The sequence below is a fragment of the Pleurodeles waltl genome, chromosome 9, assembly GCF_031143425.1.
Source record: "Pleurodeles waltl isolate 20211129_DDA chromosome 9, aPleWal1.hap1.20221129, whole genome shotgun sequence".
NCBI lineage: Eukaryota > Metazoa > Chordata > Amphibia > Caudata > Salamandridae > Pleurodeles > Pleurodeles waltl.
The window spans coordinates 372081279-372102790 of record NC_090448.1 but is presented as its reverse complement, the minus strand read 5'-3'; the positions used below and the strand labels follow the sequence as shown (position 1 = coordinate 372102790).

The window sequence follows — 21512 nt, the reverse complement described above, 5'->3', positions numbered from 1 at the left end:
AGTTCTTTTTTGGTTGCCTGCTGATGCAGGTAAGCAGTTCCTTGGCAATTCATGAAGCACGGGCAGCTCTCTCAGGTTCTTTGATTCTGCAGTTGCAGGACAGGTCTGTTGCTCTGCGAGGGTCAGGTGCACCGTGCAGGCAAGCAGGGCTAGCGCCAAGTCAGTTGTGCTCCTCGGTTCTCAGGTTCAGCAGGCTTTTTGTCCACCACTCCTTTTCTATCCAGCGCAGATCTGTTTTGCTGGTATCAGGGGGTCCCCTAAATACTCAATTTATGGGGCGTTAATGGGAGTGAAGGGTAGTAGCCAATGGGCTACTTACCCTTGGGGTCACTACACCCCCCTCCCCCCAAGATGTAGCTGCGGCGGCATCCTCTGATGAGACCCAGTTCTGAATACCAAAAGCGGTGGGCTTCTTGGAAGCTCCCTGCCTTGGAATACATATTTGTGGGTCATGAGGGGTATGTTAGTACCCCGGCTAGGGCAGGCTTGGTTTCTGACCTCCAGAGGACAAATGCCCTCACCCTTGGTGGGGCATATTCTCGTCTGTTGTTGGCAGGCTGGCTGGCTGGCTAGACCTAGCCAGAGAGCTCACCAGCAGTTGGTAGGTTTTCTGGTTGGGGGGAATCTCTAAGGAGCACTCTGCATGCACGTAATAATAAATCCATCAATGCAATCAGTAAGGATTTATTAATACGAAATGTTTGAGAGCAAACATCCCTAGTTTCAGTGCAGCCATCATGTAGCCGGGGAACTTGTATTGACTAGTGTGCAGCACATGTACTTAAAATGGCTTCACTGCACACCTACTAGGTCTACGAATCGACAGGCATAGAGGGGCATATCCACACACGTAATATAATGCCCACTGCCTTAAAGCTGTAAGGCCTGCTGTAGGGGCGACTTACAAATATTACCTGCAGTGTTTAAGGGACATTACATATAAGTGTGTGTCATGTCTTCACTTTTTAGAGCACCTTGTCATGCAGGCTGCATGAGTTGGGTGCTGAGTCCCTTAGAGTGGCACAAGCTATGCTGCAACTCTTAGGGACCCTCTTTATTACCTATGCCCTAGGTACCAGGTTACCATTTACTAGGGACTCACAGAGGTGCTACAGGGCCTGGCCACTTGGGGATAAAGTAATCAGGTCTCTTGTTTTGGGGAAGGAACACTGGGCCCGAGTACCTGGTACTGCAACCAGAACCCAGCTTCCTACAGATGGAAAATGCCTTTGGTGACAGCCTCATTTTACATTACATCTCTAGTGAGCACCGATACCAGATGCAACATCACAATATAAGGGAGTGAGTGGCTTTGTTAAGGTGTCCCCACAAATGTATAAGGCCGGTGTAGGAAACAGTTTTTTTTTGCTGCATGTAATATTTGTAAGTCACCCCTACAGCAGGCCTTAAAGCAGGATGCATTATTTTACATGTGAGGACATATCTGTGTGAGCAGATATACCCCTGGGCTGACCAGTTCAAATACTGACAGTACAAGTGAACAGGGAAGCCATCTAAAGGTATGCACAGGGCACTGGTCAAAAAGAGTTTCCCAGCTACATAATGGCTTCACTGAAACCTATGGTGTTTGGTATCAAACACCTCATATTAATAAAAACACACTGATTCCAGGTTGGATTTCTTAATACATGCACCCAGTTCTAACCAGCCTGCCACCAGACTAGTTTCTGACCCCCAGGTGGAGAGCCCATGCTCTCGGCCGGTCGGGAACAAAGCCTGCTCTCGAAGTAGGTGTTATACACCTCTTCCAACAAGATGACCTGTAAATTAGCATTCTAAGGCAGGGAGCTTCAAGGAGCCCACCACCTTTGATATATCAACCTAGCTTCCCTCAGAGATGAGAGGATGACCACCTCCGGACAGGGGCCCTCTTGGCACCTGGACAGGCAGGAAAATCAGCTATGCATGAGGCATGTTGCATTTGCTGGCTGGATACACCTCTAGGGTGACCAGCCTGAAAGGAAAACAAAATAAGGAATTCCACCAGCTTGTGTGTGGTGGAATTATACGATGGGGTGATGCCCCCTTCCCACAGAAAGCGGTCACCTAGGGGGCAGGGACCTCAAGGGGTAAGTAGCCCATTGGCTACTTTCCCATAGTCCCCTTAATGCTCCTAAACTGAGTATTTAGGGGAACCCCAGATACCAGGACTTCAGATTTCGATGGACACAAAAGAAGGAGTGACCAAAAAGACTGCTGACCAGAGAACCGCGGACCACGACTGACTTAGCGTCAACTATGCCAGCATGGCTGCTGCACCTGACCCTTGTGGAGTAACTGACTCGTCCTTCCGCTGTGCAGAATCCAAGAAAGTGGAGGGCTGCCAGTGCTTTGCCAACAGCCAAAGAAACTCTTGAAGTAGAGGAGCTACTCCCCTGCAGCTGCAGGCACCAAAAAAAGCAAGAGCAATACTTGGGGTACTGGACCCTCTTGCAGCTGCCAAGGCTTCTTGTGTCCAGAACAGTCACCAACTCTAAGGAAAACCAACCTGCACATCGAGGAACTTCAGGGGCAATGAGAAACACGTTATGAGTGGCCAGGCTGTCCTGTTTGCCTCTCTTCAGCAGAAACCAAGAAAAAGAGAGAACCTTTGACCTCCTCCCTGACACCTCAAAGTGCCTCTGCACCCCACAGCCCGAGTCCGAGGGAGGTGACGGTGCCAAAGGGGTCTTGAGACCCTCCAAGGCTAAGTCCATCCTTGGGTTTGCCAAGACTGTACTCCCAGTCACCACTGAGGCCTCTGTGCAGGCCCTACTCTACTGGGAGTGCCTCCAGTGACAGAAACTCAACGCCTCATGGCATCTCTGCACCCTGCCGCCTAGGCCCAAGGAGAAGAGGACCAAAGGTGTCCTCAAGTCCATTAGCATTGTGAGACTTGAGCCCACTTGTTGGTTCTGCCAGACTCGACTTCCAGTTGCCGCTTGTAGCCTCTTTCTGCAGGCCCTCTCCAACTGCGAGTGACTTCAGCACCAGATCCGATGCCAAAAGGCACTACTACACTAGAACCCCACAGCCAGAGGAGAAGTGGACCAACGGCGTTCCTACATGCCAGAGGACCTCAAGGGTCGAGTCCACCAGTGGGTTTCCTTGGACTGGTCTTCTCAGTCCCAGCTTGCAGCCTCTTCCAGACTAGACCGTTCCCCATTGAATTGAATGGGACACCCGGCACCCTAAAACACCTCTGCACCCGGACACCCTAAAGCCTACCGAGGTGAACTGTTGGTGTGGCCTTGGACCTTGCCCCATATTAACCGTAAGTCCCAGAGAACAGCCCCGTAAGTTGCTGTTAAGGGCCCAAACGCAGTTCATGTTTTTCCCCATAGGATAACATTACCGCACCCAAAAAATGAGGTGCCAACTTTTTTAAAAAATGTAAAAATTCATAACTCAAGAAATACTTACCTGATTCTGATGATCTTGGTATCTAAATTCATATAATCTCATTGTAAAGAAATGGCTCCCTGTTGCAGTTACCCCCCACTTTTTGCCTGATACTGATGCTGACTTGACTGAGAAGTGTGCTGGGACCCTGCTAACCAGGCCCCAGCACCAGTGTTCCTTCACCTAAAATGTACCATTGTATCCACAATTGGCACACCCTGGCATTCAGATAAGTCCCTTGTAACTGGTACTTCTAGTACCAAGGGCCCTGATGCCAAGGAAGGTCTCTAAGGGCTACAGCATGTCTTATGCCACCCTGGAGACCTCTCACTCAGCACAGACACACTGCTTGCCAGCTTGTGTGTGCTAGTGAGGACAAAACGAGTAAGTCGACATGGCACTCCCCTCAGGGTGCCATGCCAGCCTCTCACTGCCTATGCAGTATAGGTAAGACACCCCTCTAGCAGGCCTTACAGCCCTAAGGCAGGGTGCACTATACCATAGGTGAGGGTACCAGTGCATGAGCATGGTACCCCTACAGTGTCTAAACAAAACCTTAGACATTGTAAGTGCAGGGTAGCCATAAGAGTATATGGTCTGGGAGTCTGTCAAACACGAACTCCACAGCACCATAATGGCTACACTGAAAACTGGGAAGTTTGGTATCAAACTTCTCAGCACAATAAATGCACACTGATGCCAGTGTACATTTTATTGCAAAATACACCCCAGAGGGCACCTTAGAGGTGCCCCCTGAAACTTAACCGACTGTCTGTGTAGGCTGACTAGTTCCAGCAGCCTGCCACACCAGAGACATGTTGCTGGCCCCATGGGGAGAGTGCCTTTGTCACTCTGAGGCCAGTAACAAAGCCTGCACTGGGTGGAGATGCTAACACCTCCCCCAGGCAGGAACTGTGACACCTGGCGGTGAGCCTCAAAGGCTCACCCCTTTGTCACAGCCCAGCAGGGCACTCCAGCTTAGTGGAGTTGCCCGCCCCCTCCGGCCACGGCCCCCACTTTTGGCGGCAAGGCTGGAGGAAACAAAGAAAGCAACAAGGAGGAGTCACTGGCCAGTCAGGACAGCCCCTAAGGTGTCCTGAGCTGAGGTGACTCTGACTTTTAGAAATCCTCCATCTTGCAGATGGAGGATTCCCCCAATAGGGTTAGGATTGTGACCCCCTCCCCTTGGGAGGAGGCACAAAGAGGGTGTACCCACCCTCAGGGCTAGTAGCCATTGGCTACTAACCCCCCAGACCTAAACACGCCCTTAAATTTAGTATTTAAGGGCTACCCTGAACCCTAGAAAATTAGATTCCTGCAACTACAAGAAGAAGGACTGCCTAGCTGAAAACCCCTGCAGCGGAAGACCAGAAGACGACAACTGCCTTGGCTCCAGAAACTCACCGGCCTGTCTCCTGCCTTCCAAAGATCCTGCTCCAGCGACGCCTTCCAGAGGGACCAGCGACCTCGACATCCTCTGAGGACTGCCCCTGCTTCGAAAAGACAAGAAACTCCCGAGGACAGCGGACCTGCTCCAAGAAAGGCTGCAACTTTGTTTCCAGCAGCCTTGAAAGAACCCTGCAAGCTCCCCGCAAGAAGCGTGAGACTTGCAACACTGCACCCGGCGACCCCGACTCGGCTGGTGGAGATCCGACACCTCAGGAGGGACCCCAGGACTACTCTGATACTGTGAGTACCAAAACCTGTCCCCCCTGAGCCCCCACAGCGCCGCCTGCAGAGGGAATCCCGAGGCTTCCCCTGACCGCGACTCTTTGAATCCTAAGTCCCGACACCTGGGAGAGACCCTGCACCCGCAGCCCCCAGGACCTGAAGGACCGGACTTTCACTGGAGAAGTGACCCCCAGGAGTCCCTCTCCCTTGCCCAAGTGGAGGTTTCCCCGAGGAACCCCCCCCTTGCCTGCCTGCAGCGCTGAAGAGATCCCGAGATCTCTCATAGACTAACATTGCCAACCCGACGCTTGTTTCTACACTGCACCCGGCCGCCCCCGCGCAGCTGAGGGTGAAATTTCTGTGTGGGCTTGTGTCCCCCCCGGTGCCCTACAAAACCCCCCTGGTCTGCCCTCCGAAGACGCGGGTACTTACCTGCAAGCAGACCGGAACCGGGGCACCCCCTTCTCTCCCTTCTAGCCTATGTGTTTTGGACACCACTTTGAACTCTGCACCTGACCGGCCCTGAGCTGCTGGTGTGGTGACTTTGGGGTTGCTCTGAACCCCCAACGGTGGGCTACCTTGGACCAAAAACTGAACCCTGTAAGTGTCTTACTTACCTGGTAAAACTAACAAAAACTTACCTCCCCTAGGAACTGTGAAAATTGCACTAAGTGTCCACTTTTAAAACAGCTATTTGTGAATAACTTGAAAAGTATACATGCAATTTTGATGATTTGAAGTTCCTAAAGTACTTACCTGCAATACCTTTCGAATGAGATATTACATGTAGAATTTGAACCTGTGGTTCTTAAAATAAACTAAGAAAAGATATTTTTCTATATAAAAACCTATTGGCTGGATTTGTCTCTGAGTGTGTGTACCTCATTTATTGTCTATGGGTATGTACAACAAATGCTTAACACTACTCCTTGGATAAGCCTACTGCTCGACCACACTACCACAAAATAGAGCATTAGTATTATCTATTTTTACCACTATTTTACCTCTAAGGGGAACCCTTGGACTCTGTGCATGCTATTCCTTACTTTGAAATAGCACATACAGAGCCAACTTCCTACACTCATTTACTGCAGTTATGTGTGAAATACATGCTTAGCAATACCCTCTGGTATGCCTAATTGCTCACCCACACTACCACAAAAGAGAGCATTTGGTGGTGTCATTGGTACCTCTGTAATTCCTTTGGGGTTTGCCAGGATTCTTTACACGGTGTACCTTTTTTGGGTCCACTATATAAAGAGCCAGCTTCCTACAGCAGGCCTAATGGCTTTGTCAGGGTGTCAGTCCCTTAATAAGAATAACTATTTGTTGTGATTTACCAGAGTGTCACCACTAAAACCAATCAGCACAATAATCATATTCAAATGGAATCCATAAAAAAATATAAGGATTGCAGTGGTTGCCAAGAAAGCATTTTCATTCAAAAACAACATGTGCATGGATCTTTCTTCACTTCCTATAGACAACAAAATACAGCCATAAGACCAATCACAAGGGGTCCCCTACACTCCAAGGCCCAAGAGCAAAATGTCCAGCTCTGGGAGCGCTTAAAAACAGGACAAACCTCTAGAGATTATGTCTTTAATAGGCTCTTAGACATAAGGCAAGTTTTTCCAGAACCACTTCCTGCAGCACCCACATATCCATCATACAGCACTGGTGGTCCCCTACTACTCACTTGGGACACACAGAAACAAGAACATGTTGAGAAATGCCATTGCAGGGCATCATAGGGGTGCGCATTGCGGAAATCATGAGTATTGTTAAGAGGCTCGCTGCGCTCTTTCTTGCAGCCTCCAGCCACAAATTGGCTTCTATTTTTGTGGGGTTTTTGGATGCCCTGGTCCCCTATTTGTTGGCTTACACGCCTATCCTTGCTTTTGCCTCACCCTGGAGCACAGATTCCTTAACATTCTGATAGGGTGAGTTGTATCCTTCCATTGCTACCCATCATGAAGCTATTTTTTGATTTGCATTTTAGCAATTCAAGTGACAACAAATATCCGAAAATAGCCACTGGTGCGCCAGGATACATGTGCATAAATATTTATCAGAAAAACTCCATTGTAAAACGCTCACCCATACATATATACATTTTTTTCTCTTTCATTTTGGATTTTTTTTCTTCTTTTTGCTCATGCCAATGTGAATGAGCAATGACAAAGCCAATAACTGAGCACTCACCTTTTAAAGTGCTTCCTACTGGCTTTGCCAATGTTTGTTTCATAAAGGTGGTTCCTTAAAACGTTCTTAGGGTCTCTTACACAGTGCTTGTTTTATTTGAGAAACATGTCTTTGCTAAGGTACCTACACTACAAGTTCAATTCTGCCACAGAATGGGTGCTTGGTGTTCATGCTCCCCCATGTAGTGATTCTTTCAGACAAATGTGATATTTAATAAAATTACAATGATCTACAAATATGAACATTTCAAGGAATCTTTTCTTTAGGCCCATATCCTTTGTCCGTCTCCAGGAAAAACTAAACAAATGAAGCACTGTCAAAGTCAAGCTATGTGGCTTGCTTACAATACAGACAAAAGAAACACCACAACACCATTAGTTCTTTCATACCAATATGTGAAGCAGGTTTCTGTAGCCGCTTCACCCATGACGTGATGTTTTCAACAGCTCAATGTAAACTTTCCTGATATAGTGTGGGTTGGAATCTGAAGTATGAAACGTATTACAGTTTCCAAGGACAGTATAAGCTGCCTGTATCTAGGTGCTTCTAATATACATGTTCACTTGTTAGTCAGGCTTACCAAAAAAAAAATGTTGCTTACTTACGTACTCATAAAGCCTTAAGGATTAAGAGGACGGTGGAACTGACTTTTTATGTTGAGGGTCTATAAAATTAGAATTAGTCGTTTCCCAGGAAACACCACGCTGTGCTCATATATATGTATCTGAAGTGGATACATTCTGTGATAGACCATTATGATAAGCACTGTAAGTGGGATACACAAGCCAGTCATATCCTCGTCTCACTCTGTTCACATTTTGCTTTTAAAGTATTATTGTGATTTCTGAAGCTTCTGACATTTTACATTTGCCATTTTCTTTTTTTTTTTTTAATACCACCTTACTAGCAATTAGGTCACACTATTTTGTTTGGGAACATTCAAGTTCTAACCCAAGCCTACAGGGCCCAGGAATGAAGATTATAAAACACCTGAATCAAAAAATCACAAAGCATCCACAGTGCATTTGTGTTTTAGCACTTAATGTGTAAAGATGCAATCATTATTCAGAAAATGAAAATGCTGCACGTTAGGACTGTTTTTGTTTGGTTCAGAGTGAATGCTTCACATTTAATTGCAAGGAGCTGCAGGTTGGCAGTAACACCTCTGGTCTCAATATTCAAATGCCATTTCTTAAAAATACCTTTACATAGTTTGATCACTGCCTAATAAAAAAAATATACCAAACACAAGTTAAATCAGGGTGACTTCAGCAGTTATAGGCCACCAAATTTAAACAAAGTTTCAATCCTGATGTGATCAGTAAACAATGTTATGGGATCAACAAGCAGATCACTTACAACAGTTTAGGAATGTTTTTCCCCTCACAAAGTGTTTTAGCAATCAAAAACATCCTCCAATATCCCACCCACCCATACTGTGTCCTCAGATAGCAGGGTACCAGATGAGGTGTTCTCACCTTTGCCGATAATCTGCTCCGTCTCGCCATCCCACTGATCTTCGTCATCGTCATACTCATCATCCACATCTGCAAAAAGAAACACAAAGTTGTATTTTCAGGTACAAAAACGGGAACAAGCAAACCAGAAATGTTTTTAATCAGATGAGAAATTCCACAAGCCTAAAACATTTTGCAGTGACCCATTAGACCCAGATAAACTAGCAATATTAACCTGGAATCTACAATTCTGGGGTTCACTGAAGGGCCCCTAAAATTACTAATAGTGGGTCAATATGCAAGGGCAGTCTGGGTTCTGTGATTCTCATTTACCTAAAGTTTCAATTCATTAATAAAACTCATGACATCTCCATCACCCATTCACTTAAAATGCCGCTTTAACCCAGGGTGGGGTTTTGGTTGGCCTCAGGTGTGAATCTCAATGACAGATTAAAATATTTGAGAAGACAGAGGCACAGGTCACTGTCTGGAGCAATACCGGCTTCATCCAAGATAAATCCTCCATGCCGAGGTTTTTTTCGTGGTCGGTCATTGTCATCATCCTCCTCGTCCTCTTCATCATAATCATCCTCTTCCTCAGCTTCTTCGGCACCCTCCTCTGGCTCATCTCCCTCTTCAGCTTCATCAGCCTCTTCTGCTTCATCAGCCTCTTCTGCTTCATCGTCATTTTCCTCAGCTTCCTCTTCATCTGCTTTGTCACTGCCAGCAGGGCTCACTCGCGGTTCCTCCTCTGCCTCTGGCTATGAAAGAAAACAAGGTACAGCAATCTGTCACATCCACTTATACTCATTCGAACTAGTCATAGGAAACATTAAATGTATATACCCCCTGGCCTTTCTTTTCTGAACTCCACACTACATTATCTCTATCCTTCTGAAGCTGAATATCTACATCTATTTCAGGTGGTTTCTCTTCTCCCTTAGTGCCATAACTGATCAGCTTCCTCACCAATATCAGGATCGTACTAATCTTTCACTTTTCACACCAGTCATGTTCTCCCACATATTTCCCTTGGCTAATAAATCTTTCACAAAGCTATTCTCACTATTTATGGTTTCTGAACGTGCAGTTCAATTCAATCTATTCTGGTTTAACGTAGTAAAAAAACAAGCTTTGGCTCAGCCAATAGGTCTTGCCTATGGCTTTGCCAATATGTTTTAGATATGTTGTACATATGTGTGGCTGCTATTCAGTATGGGTAAAAGTTACTGGTGAGTGAAGTGTTCTAAAGTGGAGAAGAGTGTACTGTTATGAACTGGTGTAGAGTTGAATGGTATGGTGCGTTATGGAGTGGCATCAGCTGTGCTGTCAAAAACCAGAGACCTTAAAAATACCTTGGGTCTAGAATGGGTTTTGGGTGTGGGGGAGGAAGGTGCTTGTGTGTCACTCCAACATACAACAGTCTTTTTATGCAGCAAAACAGAATGAAGCGAACCAGTGAAGCTGCCCTGCTGTTTCCTATACAATCCACAGACTTTCATTTGCTTAGAGTGCACGATTCAAGCTGCTCTCTGTGGGAAGTGCTAATAATTTGTTCCCCTGGTGCACTTTGCAATAGCATGCTTCCCATTACTACAAGTGATCCTAATAACACACTTATTGATGACAAAAGGCCCCGGAAAATAGCAAACAAAGGATTTTCTCTTATTTATTCTGGGTTGGTTTAAGAATATCAACTGAAATAATAAACAGATCATTACCAGCACTTGCACAGCACACCTCTGCCACTTGCAGGACTTGTAAATATTATACATCTTACGTAGCACTTGTAACCGCAGAGTTGCCAACTGAATGGTGCTCTTTATATTGGCCTTAGAAGGAGCAAAGTTTTGTCCCTTGTGGTAGAATTCAAACCGGAGATTAGCAGATTACAATGGGATAATCTAGATCCAGATCACCGGCTAGTGACAGACTGAAGTAATTGCACAGAACTTTGAAATCAAAAGGGGCATGCCATATCTTATTTACATATGGTCAGAGGGATTGATTGGAGGTGAAGGCATCGCAACGATAAATGGCAGAACCTGCCATGCAGCAATAAATGGATAGGGGACGAGAGCACTGGAGTTTTGAGGGCTCCTAAATACCGGCTTGGAGGTGCTAGTGTAGCAGGATATTTATAAAACAGTGAGCAAGCTCCAAACAAAATAAACACTGGGTGCTCACTTTTCTAAGCGCGGCATCTGCTGATCTAGGGACTTCTGGTGTCCGCCCTCACTCGAAGCAAGGCAAATTAGTTGCACACAGCTTGCAGTTGAGGTATTAAGTGCACTACAAAGGCCCGGCTCTGCCACACGTATTCATCACCTGTGCTCCCCTTCCACTGTTCTTGGTCTGAGCGCACCAAGTTCACATATGGGGCAATCCAGTGTTAAAGACCGCTCCTCCCAGCATACTATATGCACAGGGGGCTCTTCTGCGGACTTGAAAGCAGGAAATACCTACGCTATCTCACAGCTGACATTATAGCCTGCCAGTAAGGCATAGTTTATGGGTGCCCTCGTAATTAATTGCTCCTGTACAAACGCGTTTGCGATAGGGGTGCAATTAATTTTGAATAAGAGTTTATCACACCAGGCAATTAACGTATGCACCCAGTAATTACCAGGCACAATTAAATCTGTACCATTAGCATAAAAATCAGCATTTAAGGCCCTGCTGGTTTTAAACTACTGAAAATACCCAATAATTATCATCAGGACACACATTTTTTGGTTTTGAAAACATCAAATGTGCAAGCAAACCCCCATTTAGAAATGGAAAACCTGGTATTAAGTGCCATTTGTATCACGTGTTGAATCCCGAACATAGAGAATCATAAAGAATCAATTATTGTCTATAGGTCTGTCCTCATCCATTAAATTAGTGCACCAGGTGGGTTCTTTACTTCAGCAGCAGCCTCAACGTACATTGAATAAAAGTGTCAGATATCAAATTTATATTCAGGATCCCAAGGGCTCACGGATATTTTCAATCTGACTTTACCATACTGTCCAGAAGGTGTCAACTTTTGCCGAAGATGCTGTACAAATGTCCCCTCCTGCTGTAACACAACTGCAACTGCAGACCTGCTAATCACACAGGAAGTGTTACAATACACTAACACCACCTCCATCTGCTTAACCTTGGCTGCGCAGCCTTCCATGCTCAGCATATTTGGGTGATTAAAGGCTCTGTACGAGCCAGTGTCTAAGCAGTGGCAACAGCAGGGCCCTTTCAGGCCAGGTATGAGTGTCAGAGAAGACAAGACAGTACTTGCAATGGTGAATCAAACCTGTTTAAGTTGAAATTCGCTAAACCCAATCTATCTACCATAACCATATCACGCCATAGCTTTAAGAGCCTGGCAGCTCTCACTAATTACCTCACCGGCAGTAACAGCAGCAGCTCCTGTAACCTGATGCAAGCAAGTGTGCAGGAAAAAAAAAAAAAAAAAAAAGGGGGGGGGGGGGGGGCACGGCCTCCCAAAGCAGCCGCCATCATGCTGAAAGATGAAGCGTGGTGGCCATAAAAAGGGCACCACGCTGATCAAGGGAAACACACAAACGCATGTGTGAAAAGCTCTTTAAAAAAAATAAATGTTCCTGAGCCAATAAAGAAAATGGGCCAAGTGCAAGAGTACAAGTGATGGGGGTCCTGCTCCATCGGAGGGGGACAAACAACGAAATGGATGGACAAACCAGAACAAATAACCACTTTGAAGCACGGATTTTTAAAAGATACTGATACAAACAAATTAAAAGCAGTGGGCGGGCTGTAAGCCAACAAACTATATACAGCAGGTCTCTGAGAGACAGCGCAAGCGCTGTCTAGCTCGACCCAATAACAGAGAGTAGATAACATCTTAAGCCTAGAGAAAAGAAATCAAGTCAAAGCCAACCAGTCCTGTAAACAGCGAGGATCAATGTGGTTAATGGATTATGGGGTGGGTGAGTCTAAAGTGGCAGCAGCTTTCTTTAACTCAAACTCTTGCAGCAGTTTACTCACCCTTTCTGTAATATCAATGAACATATTCGCCCACAATTCCAAATTCCCAATTTGCTCTTCATCCACAACAGACCAACCTCATTCTCCTCTGCGTCCTCTGGCTCACTACTCTGCTCACTTTCCTCCTCAGAAAAGTTACTGTCCTCGCTGTCCGACATCTTCAAAAATTATCTTTGTCCTGCCTGAAAAAAAAGAAGAAAAAAGTTGTATATTTAGCATACAGTCACAAAAACCTACAGAGTAACATTTTATACAAACTATTATGTTTGTCAATCAGATAAATAAAGCGACTGCCTGATATCAAGGTCCAATTTTCCACATCCCCAAGAACGATCAAGGAGTTTATAAAATACATACAATTGACACAAGGAGTAGTTTTAAAGCACCAAGTATTCTAAGAAAAATAATAGCAGCATCTGAAGAAGGACCTACCGATAAACAAGGGTGAGCAGAAAAAAAAACCCCAAAAAAAAAAAACAGCCAATTGAACAGGGGCAACATCATGACAGAAAACTGAACAAAATTAATGCACAGCCACAGAGAGATTGAATAAAGGATTGCTGTAAGGAAATGCATCCTTTTTGCATGATCACCACCAAACTTTTGGACTGATGCCGCTCGTCTTTCAACACAGAGTGCACTGAGGCCTGCTAACCAGACCTCAGTGCCAGAATTTTAACCCCATACGAAGTATGTTGAATTGGCTACCCCTAACTGGCATAAGCTGACAATTGTAAGTCCCTAGTTTATGGTATGAGGGGTACCTAGGGCATGCAAGTTAGTGTCCACCCAGGGCTGCGGCACTGATTGCACCATCCTGCAAGTGAAAAAGTATAAAATGGCTCCCAGCCTGCCACTGCAGCCTGGAAGAGCAGTTTTAAACCAATGGCAAAGCCACCTGTAAGGAAATGCCTCCTTGGCATGGTTACCCCCTGACTTTTTGCCTTTGCTGATGCTATGTTTTGATTTGAAACTGTGCGGAGGCCTGCTAACCAGGCCCCCAGCACCAGTGTTCTTTCCCTAACCTGTACCTTTGTTTACACAATTGGCACACCCTGGCATCCAGGTAAGTCCCTTGTAACTGGTACCCCTGGTACCAAGGGCCCTGATGCCAGGGAAGGTCTCTAAGGGCTGCAGCATATCTTATGCCACCCTGGAGACCCCTCACTCAGCACAGACACACTGCTTGCCAGCTTGTGTGTGCTGGTGAGGACAAAACGAGTAAGTCGACATGGCACTCCCCTCAGGGTGCCATGCCAACCTCACACTGCCTATGCAGTATAGATAAGTCACCCCTCTAGCAGGCCTTACAGCCCTAAGGTAGGGTGCACTATACCATAGGTGAGGGCACCAGTGCATGAGCACTGTGCCCCTACAGTGTCTAAGCAAAACCTTAGACATTGTAAGTGCAGGGTAGCCATAAGAGTATATGGTCTGGGAGTCTGTCATGCACACACTCCACAGCACCATAATGGCTACACTGAAAACTGGGAAGTTTGGTATCAAACTTCTCAGCACAATAAATGCACACTGATGCCAGTGTACATTTTATTGTAAAATACACCCCAGAGGGCACCTTAGAGGTGCCCCCTGAAACCTTAACCGACTACCCGTGCAGGCTGACTGGTTTTAGCAGCCTGCCACACTCGAGACATGTTGCTGGCCACATGGGGAGAGTGCCTTTGTCACTCTGTGGCTAGTAACAAAGCCTGCACTGGGTGGAGATGCTGTCACCTGCCCCAGGCAGGAGCTGTAACACCTGGCGGTGAGCCTCAAAGGCTCACCCCATTTGTTCCAGCACCACAGGGCACTCCAGCTAGTGGAGTTGCCCGCCCCCTCCGGCCACGGCCCCACTTTTGGCGGCAAGGCCGGAGGAAATAATGAGAATAACAAGGAGGAGTCACTGGCCAGTCAGGACAGCCCCTAAGGTGTCCTGAGCTGAGGTGACTAACTTTTAGAAATCCTCCATCTTGCAGATGGAGGATTCCCCCAACAGGGATAGAAATGTGACCCCCTCCCCTTGGGAGGAGGCACAAAGAGGGTGTACCCACCCTCAGGGCTAGTAGCCATTGGCTACTAACCCCCAGACCTAAACACGCCCTTAAATTTGGTATTTAAGGGCTCACCAGAACCTAGGAACCCAGATTCCTGCAACCTAAGAAGAAGAGGACTGCTGAGCTGAAAACCCTGCAGAGAAGACAGAGACACCAACTGCCTTGGCCCCAGCTCTACCGGCCTGTCTTCCCCCTTTGGAAGAAAACTGCTCCAGCGACACTTTCCCAGGAACAGCGACCTCTGAATCCTCAGAGGACTGCCCTGCTCTAAAAGGACCAAGAAACTCCAGAGAACAGCGGCCCTGTTCACCCAAGACTGCAACTTTGTTTCTAAAGGAGCAACTTAAAGACAACAGCGTTTCCCGCCAGAAGCGTGGGACTTGCAACCCTGCACCCGGCGACCCCGACTCGACTGGTGGAGAAACAACACCTCAGGGAGGACCCTCCGGCGACTCCAAGACTGTGAGTAACCAAAGTTGTCCCCCCTGAGCCCCCACAGCAACGCCTGCAGAGGGAATCCCGAGGCTCCCCCTGACCGCGACTGCCTGACTCTAAGATCCCGACGCCTGGAAAAGACCCTGCACCCGCAGCCCCCATGACCTGAAGGATCGGAACTCCAGTGCAGGAGTGACCCCCAGGAGGCCCTCTCCCGTGCCCAGGTGGTGGCTACCCCGAGGAGCCCCCCCCCCTTGCCTGCATCGCTGAAGAGACCCCTTGGTCTCCCATTGATTCCTATTACAAACCCGACATGTGTTGGCACACTGCACCCGGCCGCCCCCGTGCTGCTGAGGGTGTACTTCCTGTGGTAACTTGTGTCCCCCCCGGTGCCCTACAAAACCCCCCTGGTCTGCCCTCCGAAGACACAGGTACTTACCTGCTGGCAGACTGAAACCGGGGCACCCCCTTCTCCATTGAAGCCTATGCGTTTTGGGCACCACTTTGACCTCTGCACCTGACCGGCCCTGAGCTGCTGGTGTGGTAACTTTGGGGTTGCTCTGAATCCCCAACGGTGGGCTACCTTGGACCCAAACTTGAACCCCGTAGGTGGTTTACTTACCTGCAAGAACTAACAATTACTTACCTCCCCTAGGAACTGTGAAAATTGCACTGTCTAGTTTTAAAATAGCTATATGTGTTTTATTTGAAAAGTATATATGCTATTGTGATTATTCAAAGTTCCTAAAGTACTTACCTGCAATACCTTTCATGCAAAGTATTACATGTAGAATGTGAACCTGTGGTTCTTAAAATAAACTAAGAAAAGATATTTTTCTATACAAAAACCTATTGGCCTGGAATTGTCTCTGAGTGTGTGTTCCTCATTTATTGCCTGTGTGTATGTACAACAAATGCTTAACACTACTCCTTTGATAAGCCTACTGCTCGACCACACTACCACAAAATAGAGCATTAGTATTATCTCTTTTTGCCACTATCTCACCTCTAAGGGGAACCCTTGGACTCTGTGCATACTATTCCTTACTTTGAAATAGTGCATACAGAGCCAACTTCCTACACCACCAATTACCTTAACAGTATAGTCTATCCGAAGGAAGGCCTATGGAGCCGTAAGACAGGGAGCTGTATGTTATTAGGTGGGACATACATTAATATGTCATAACAGTTAAACAATCAAATTCTTCAGGGTACCAAATTAATTGTGGTGATAAACCTGACAATGCCCAAGTTGAATTCAATACCACATTTAAGAAAAGGAACTCTTATAAAGTTGACACTGTTGTCCAGTGTATCAGTGGCCTTTCACGGTTGCTGCCCACCAGGCATGCTTCGGCCCTCCTCAGGAGTAATGTGAACACCTCCCAGGATCAATAGAGGCCTGCCACAGAGCAAGGTGTTAACTCACCCTCGCAGGATGCTAACCAGGGTGCTGGCCCAAAATGTGAGCTTCAAAGGGGGGGGGGGGGGTTGCCTCCTTTGCTGGGCAAATTCGAGTAGAGCTGCCCCTTGTCCATGTGGATGGGATGGCAGCAGAAACAGACAGGGGAAAATCAGTTGCAAAATCGTTCTTTCTGTTGATTTGTAGCCCACAAGTAGCTGCACCTCTAGAGTGTGCTACCAGGCTCCTAACATCCCAGGAAGGGTTCAGACATCTTGAGAGCGGGCAGATTCGTGCATTCTAGAATTGCTAGATGCCACTCATAGCCTGCCGTCATCACGGGGCGGGAAAGATGCTGGTAGCCCACTGACTAGTGAACGCATCATCCTCACAGGTCACTTTCTGGGCATACATATGTCACCCTGAACCTCTGATCACATCTGGACTGGAGAGAGGACCGAAGAAAAACTGCCCTGTTGAATCCCGGGCCTAAAAAGAGAGGCTGCACCAACCACTTGACCACACCTGCTGCTTCTTGAGCTAGTACAAAGAGGACTGTGCCCGGTTTGTGGTTTGTGGAAAAGTCGCTCCCACGCCCCAGACCAAATTAGTGATTTGAAGGGTCAGTTGTAACTCCATACCCTCCCCACATTCCAGCACCATAAAAGTTGAAGACACCCTATACTGTTCTTACGTGAACTAAGAGGACACAATACAAAAGAATGCAGCACTCTTAGTCTAAATATTGAATTTATTAAGGCACTTCTCAGATGCCAAATAAAAGCACACACAAAGCACACAATTATATGTAAATGAGCATATATTTCAAGTGAAATAAAACACGTGTATATAAAATAATAATCGGAGAAGTTAAGCATTCACGGAAGATAATGTTCAATGCATCAATAGAGCATTATTAATATGTGTAAACTAAATAATCAAAAGTTAAAATGCATCACCATGGGGGTAGGCACCATCACCCTCACCAGCCAAACTGGAGGAACCCCTTGATCAGCCAAGGCAGAAGACCACCCTTCCCCCGCCCATGAATGGGATCAAGAGATCCAGGGCATCATGCCTGCTCCACAGGTGAGTTCATGTCTTAGCACCAAGTCTCCCAGTCTTTTATACCTTAAACAAGCTCAAGGACCGCATTCTAGAACACCCTCCTCTCGGTTATGAAATTAAACGCTGGCTGTACTTCATTGAGTTTGTCAGGCTCCCAATGCTTTTTTTTTTATTTTTTAGGCAGAACTGCACATTCCTCTGATAAGACATTCTCAGCCCTGTGAACTCATATCTAGTCTGCATCCCATACGAATATATTCCAGCATGGTGAAGCGAAAAACATGTTTTGTACTTGCGCTGCCCTGCACATGTAGCAGGGTACAAAATGGAAATCACTCTCACAAAATGGAGTCGATGGTCAAACATGGAGTCAGTGGTTAAATACATACAGCATCACTCACCTGTCCTGGCTGGTCAGTAGCCACTTGCAAATAATCATTGCTGACTGCTGAAATGCAGTCAAGAAGACCTCCGCTCAGGACTTAAAAGTTGCACCCATGTTTCCCAGACCAGGGATAGTAGCCAGAGGGTGAATTGGTCCTCGAAGACATACACTAGCCATCACCAAAGGATACTGCTGGCAGCTATGACCCGAGATCAGTAACCCTGCTGCTGTTGGACTTCTACTGGCTCAAAGAGGACTTCAACGACTAAGACCCCTGTGGCCAAAGTCACCCCACCTTACCCAAGGATTGAGGATTACCTCCAAGAAGGCTGACACACAGCCATAGGGCATCTTTCAACATCCTGCATCACCATCACTCCATTGAAGTATATGCCAGGCCGGATGTAAAGTGTGGAACTGAACTCAAGATTGCTTTGGGGGATCAGCTAACTGTCCCAATACTCATTATTGCTCCCACTGACCTTCAATTGGAATTGATCACCTAGTCCAGGCCAGAGTACCCGAACACATCCCTTTCAAACTTTTTAAAAGTTTGAAAACTTTACTGTTACATATATTCTTGTTTCCGTTCTGAACTAAAAAGCTGACATTTATATTTTACTTAAAGTTATATCTTTGGAATCCTCTGGTGGATTTTGCTCATATTGGTGTCTAAAAAGTAATAAAAATAAAATTTATATAAACTGGAACTGGATTAATTTCATGTGGTGAGAGCCTCTTATTTCACCGTTTGGTGCTTCTAAATGCTTTACACTAGTTCTTTTGTTTTAAGCCTTGCTGCTGGGAGTCACAGCAACCCAAGGTTCAGGTTTTACAAATGAGCCTGACTGGACCAAAGATGGTTGAAATGAGACAGCATCATTCTTTCGTCTATAAAGCCTAGTGAAACCAGAGTGAAATTTCAACTTAAATAACTTGAGGAAAAAGTTTTAGAATGCAACGGTGCAATTAAAACAACTTGGATGTACAATGGTTTCTAGGGGCATTACCAATAAGACTTTGAGCAAAGAATTCCTCTGGTGAGGTTAGCCACTCAGCACTGTACACAATACTTAAAATAGTCTTACTGGTAAAGATCCTGTGCCCCTACATCCCACACCACCACCCTCATCAGGTTTCCCATGAGGCAAAGATGTTTGGGGAGAGAAAGTGTTGGGCCACTGGAGGAAAAGAAAAAAAATTGTCAATCAAAGCATATATCCCAGCATGAAGACACCCCTTGATCTCCCTGAACAGTGAGTGTAAGGATGCCCTTGGTTCTACCACATCAGCGCATTAAGAGGTGATGCCAGCTTGCAAAGCTGCTTCATCTTTATGAGGGTTTCTTTTTATTACTTCCGAAACTCACCCAACTGGGCCCAGAGCTTGCTTTGAAACCACACTTAATTTTAAGCCGATCATAAATTGGGATTCCATTCTTCAGTATATTCTGTAGTTTGCCTTTAAGACACAGATACAGCAAAATACAATCCACAGGATTCTTAAGAAAGGAACCTATGTACTTTAGGAGTGTGGAATTTCATAAACATCCACTTGTCTATGGGACAGGTTACTTAATAAATGTACCTGTCCTGTAAAAACATCTACTTGTCCCTTTTGTGCCAAGTGTTGGGATAATAGATTATGGCAGCAATCTCATTATATAAGAGCTCTGGTAGTAGCCTCACTGATTATTTCAGGGCTAATACTATAGTAAGGCTTAAATACAACCACTTTTCTCATTTTGCTACCTTTCCGTAGATCTACATAGTGGGCTGGTGGAAGCAGTAAGCAATAGTTCCGAAGTTGGAATGGCCTTTGAAGTCTGCACAAGCCTACTAACTTGCATGTTTTGAGGGTTTTCACCAGCTCTTCTCTAATCTTTTTCAATACTGGAAAAGACTGGAAAGTTGCTCTTGACAACGGCAGAACTAAAACTTCTTCCAGGGTTGGGAAAAAATGTGGCTGGAAGCAAAGTGAACTTGTAAACGCTGAGTAGATTTTCGCATGACCAAATCCACACATATGCATATTTGCGCGTGCTAAAATACAGTTAAATATTTTCTACGGGCATGATTTCTTGGTCTACTTCTGTAAATTCATGAAACACATAAATCTGCACTAATGGAAAGACAAATACCAAGGGTGTAATTCTGTGAATTTAAGAATTGGGCCCTTGGTTAGGTCTAGTGTTAAACAAGACGTTAAACTACTGGGGCAATGTGTGCTTTTTGAGACCAAAAAATATTTTTGACTTTTGCCAAAGTTTGTTACAATTGCAAGGGCCTGGCAGCACGAGCAACAATAAAGTTTTACAAAAACCATGCCAAAACAAGACACATACAAGCAAAACCAAAAGGCTGACCACCAATGTCGGACATAATGCAACTGCCAATGCTTGTTTATTTTCATGTTTCCCATAATCTTATTGAAGCTAATACACTGACTCTCCATTATACATATTTTCTAGAAATATTAGCACGCAGCAACAGATTTAACAAAATGGTGCCGCTAAGAAATAGTACTTACATTTTCACAATACTTTAGCAAAACGTTTTTCCCCCCTAGTTGCATTTTTTCTGAACCTTTTATTTTGAAAACAAAGAATCAATCAATCTTGCTTTCAAGCTTCTGCAAATATTTGCATCAAATCAGAGTGCACTCTGGGAGCATAATACGCAGCCTCATATTGTTAAACTTTGCAAATGCATGTAAACTTTTTTTTTTTTTTTTTTTAAATTCCAACCACTGTCAGTGCAGTCCGAACTTATAACATTTATTTAGAGCACTCACCCTAATGATAAAGGCTTTGCATTAACGAACTATAGATACATGGTTGATCAGCATTAACACAACTATTACCTCAACTGCAGAGGATTCCCTTTACAGAGTTTCCGATACATAAGCTCTTGGGACAATGGTCTATCATAGGGAACTGACGTTCCTGTGACTGGATGATGTTGATAGTGGAGGCAGTAAAGGAACTGGTTTTAGTATTAACCAATGACATTTTGGAACCAGGAGACAAGCTTAAGAAAGCTTGCTCATTGGAGGAAGCCAAAAAGAAGTTAGAGGTGACCTCACTTCCTTTAATAAGTATCTGCTCAAGAAGATGATGGACAAACTGAGGAACGATATCCACTACTGTACACAAGAAAGCCTATCGTTGCTTATCTGGGAATAGTAAGAGAATCAATCAATCAATCAATCATTGAATTTATAAAGCGCGCTACGTACCCATGAGGGTTTCAAGGCGCTTGTGTGTGTGTGGGGGGGGGGGGGGGGGGGGGCGCTGAGCTGGTGTTACTGGTCGAAGAGCCAGGTCTTGGGGAGTCTTCTGAAGGTGAGTAGGTCTGGAGTCGGTCGCAGGTTGGTGGGGAGGGTGTTCCAGGTTTTGGCGGCGAGGTATGAGAAGGATCTTCCGC

At 45.7% G+C, this 21512-nt stretch overlaps 1 protein-coding gene across 3 annotated transcripts in view; it reads right to left on the bottom strand.

Annotated features, from left to right (window-relative positions):
- LOC138259318 (transcription elongation factor SPT5) overlaps positions 1 to 21512 on the bottom strand; it is a 377499-nt gene that overhangs the window by 308157 nt on the left and 47830 nt on the right. For 2 of the 3 annotated variants that reach the window (XM_069206951.1, XM_069206952.1), the window contains exons 2-4: positions 12821 to 12925; positions 9235 to 9496; positions 8757 to 8825 (exon numbers count right to left, since the gene is read on the bottom strand). In XM_069206951.1, the coding sequence (XP_069063052.1) occupies positions 8757 to 8825; positions 9235 to 9496; positions 12821 to 12901 (412 nt within the window). In that variant the 5' untranslated portion in view covers positions 12902 to 12925. Of the gene's footprint in view, positions 1 to 8738; positions 8826 to 9234; positions 9497 to 12820; positions 12926 to 21512 lie in introns of all 3 variants that reach the window. The other variant, XM_069206950.1, reaches the window with a different exon arrangement.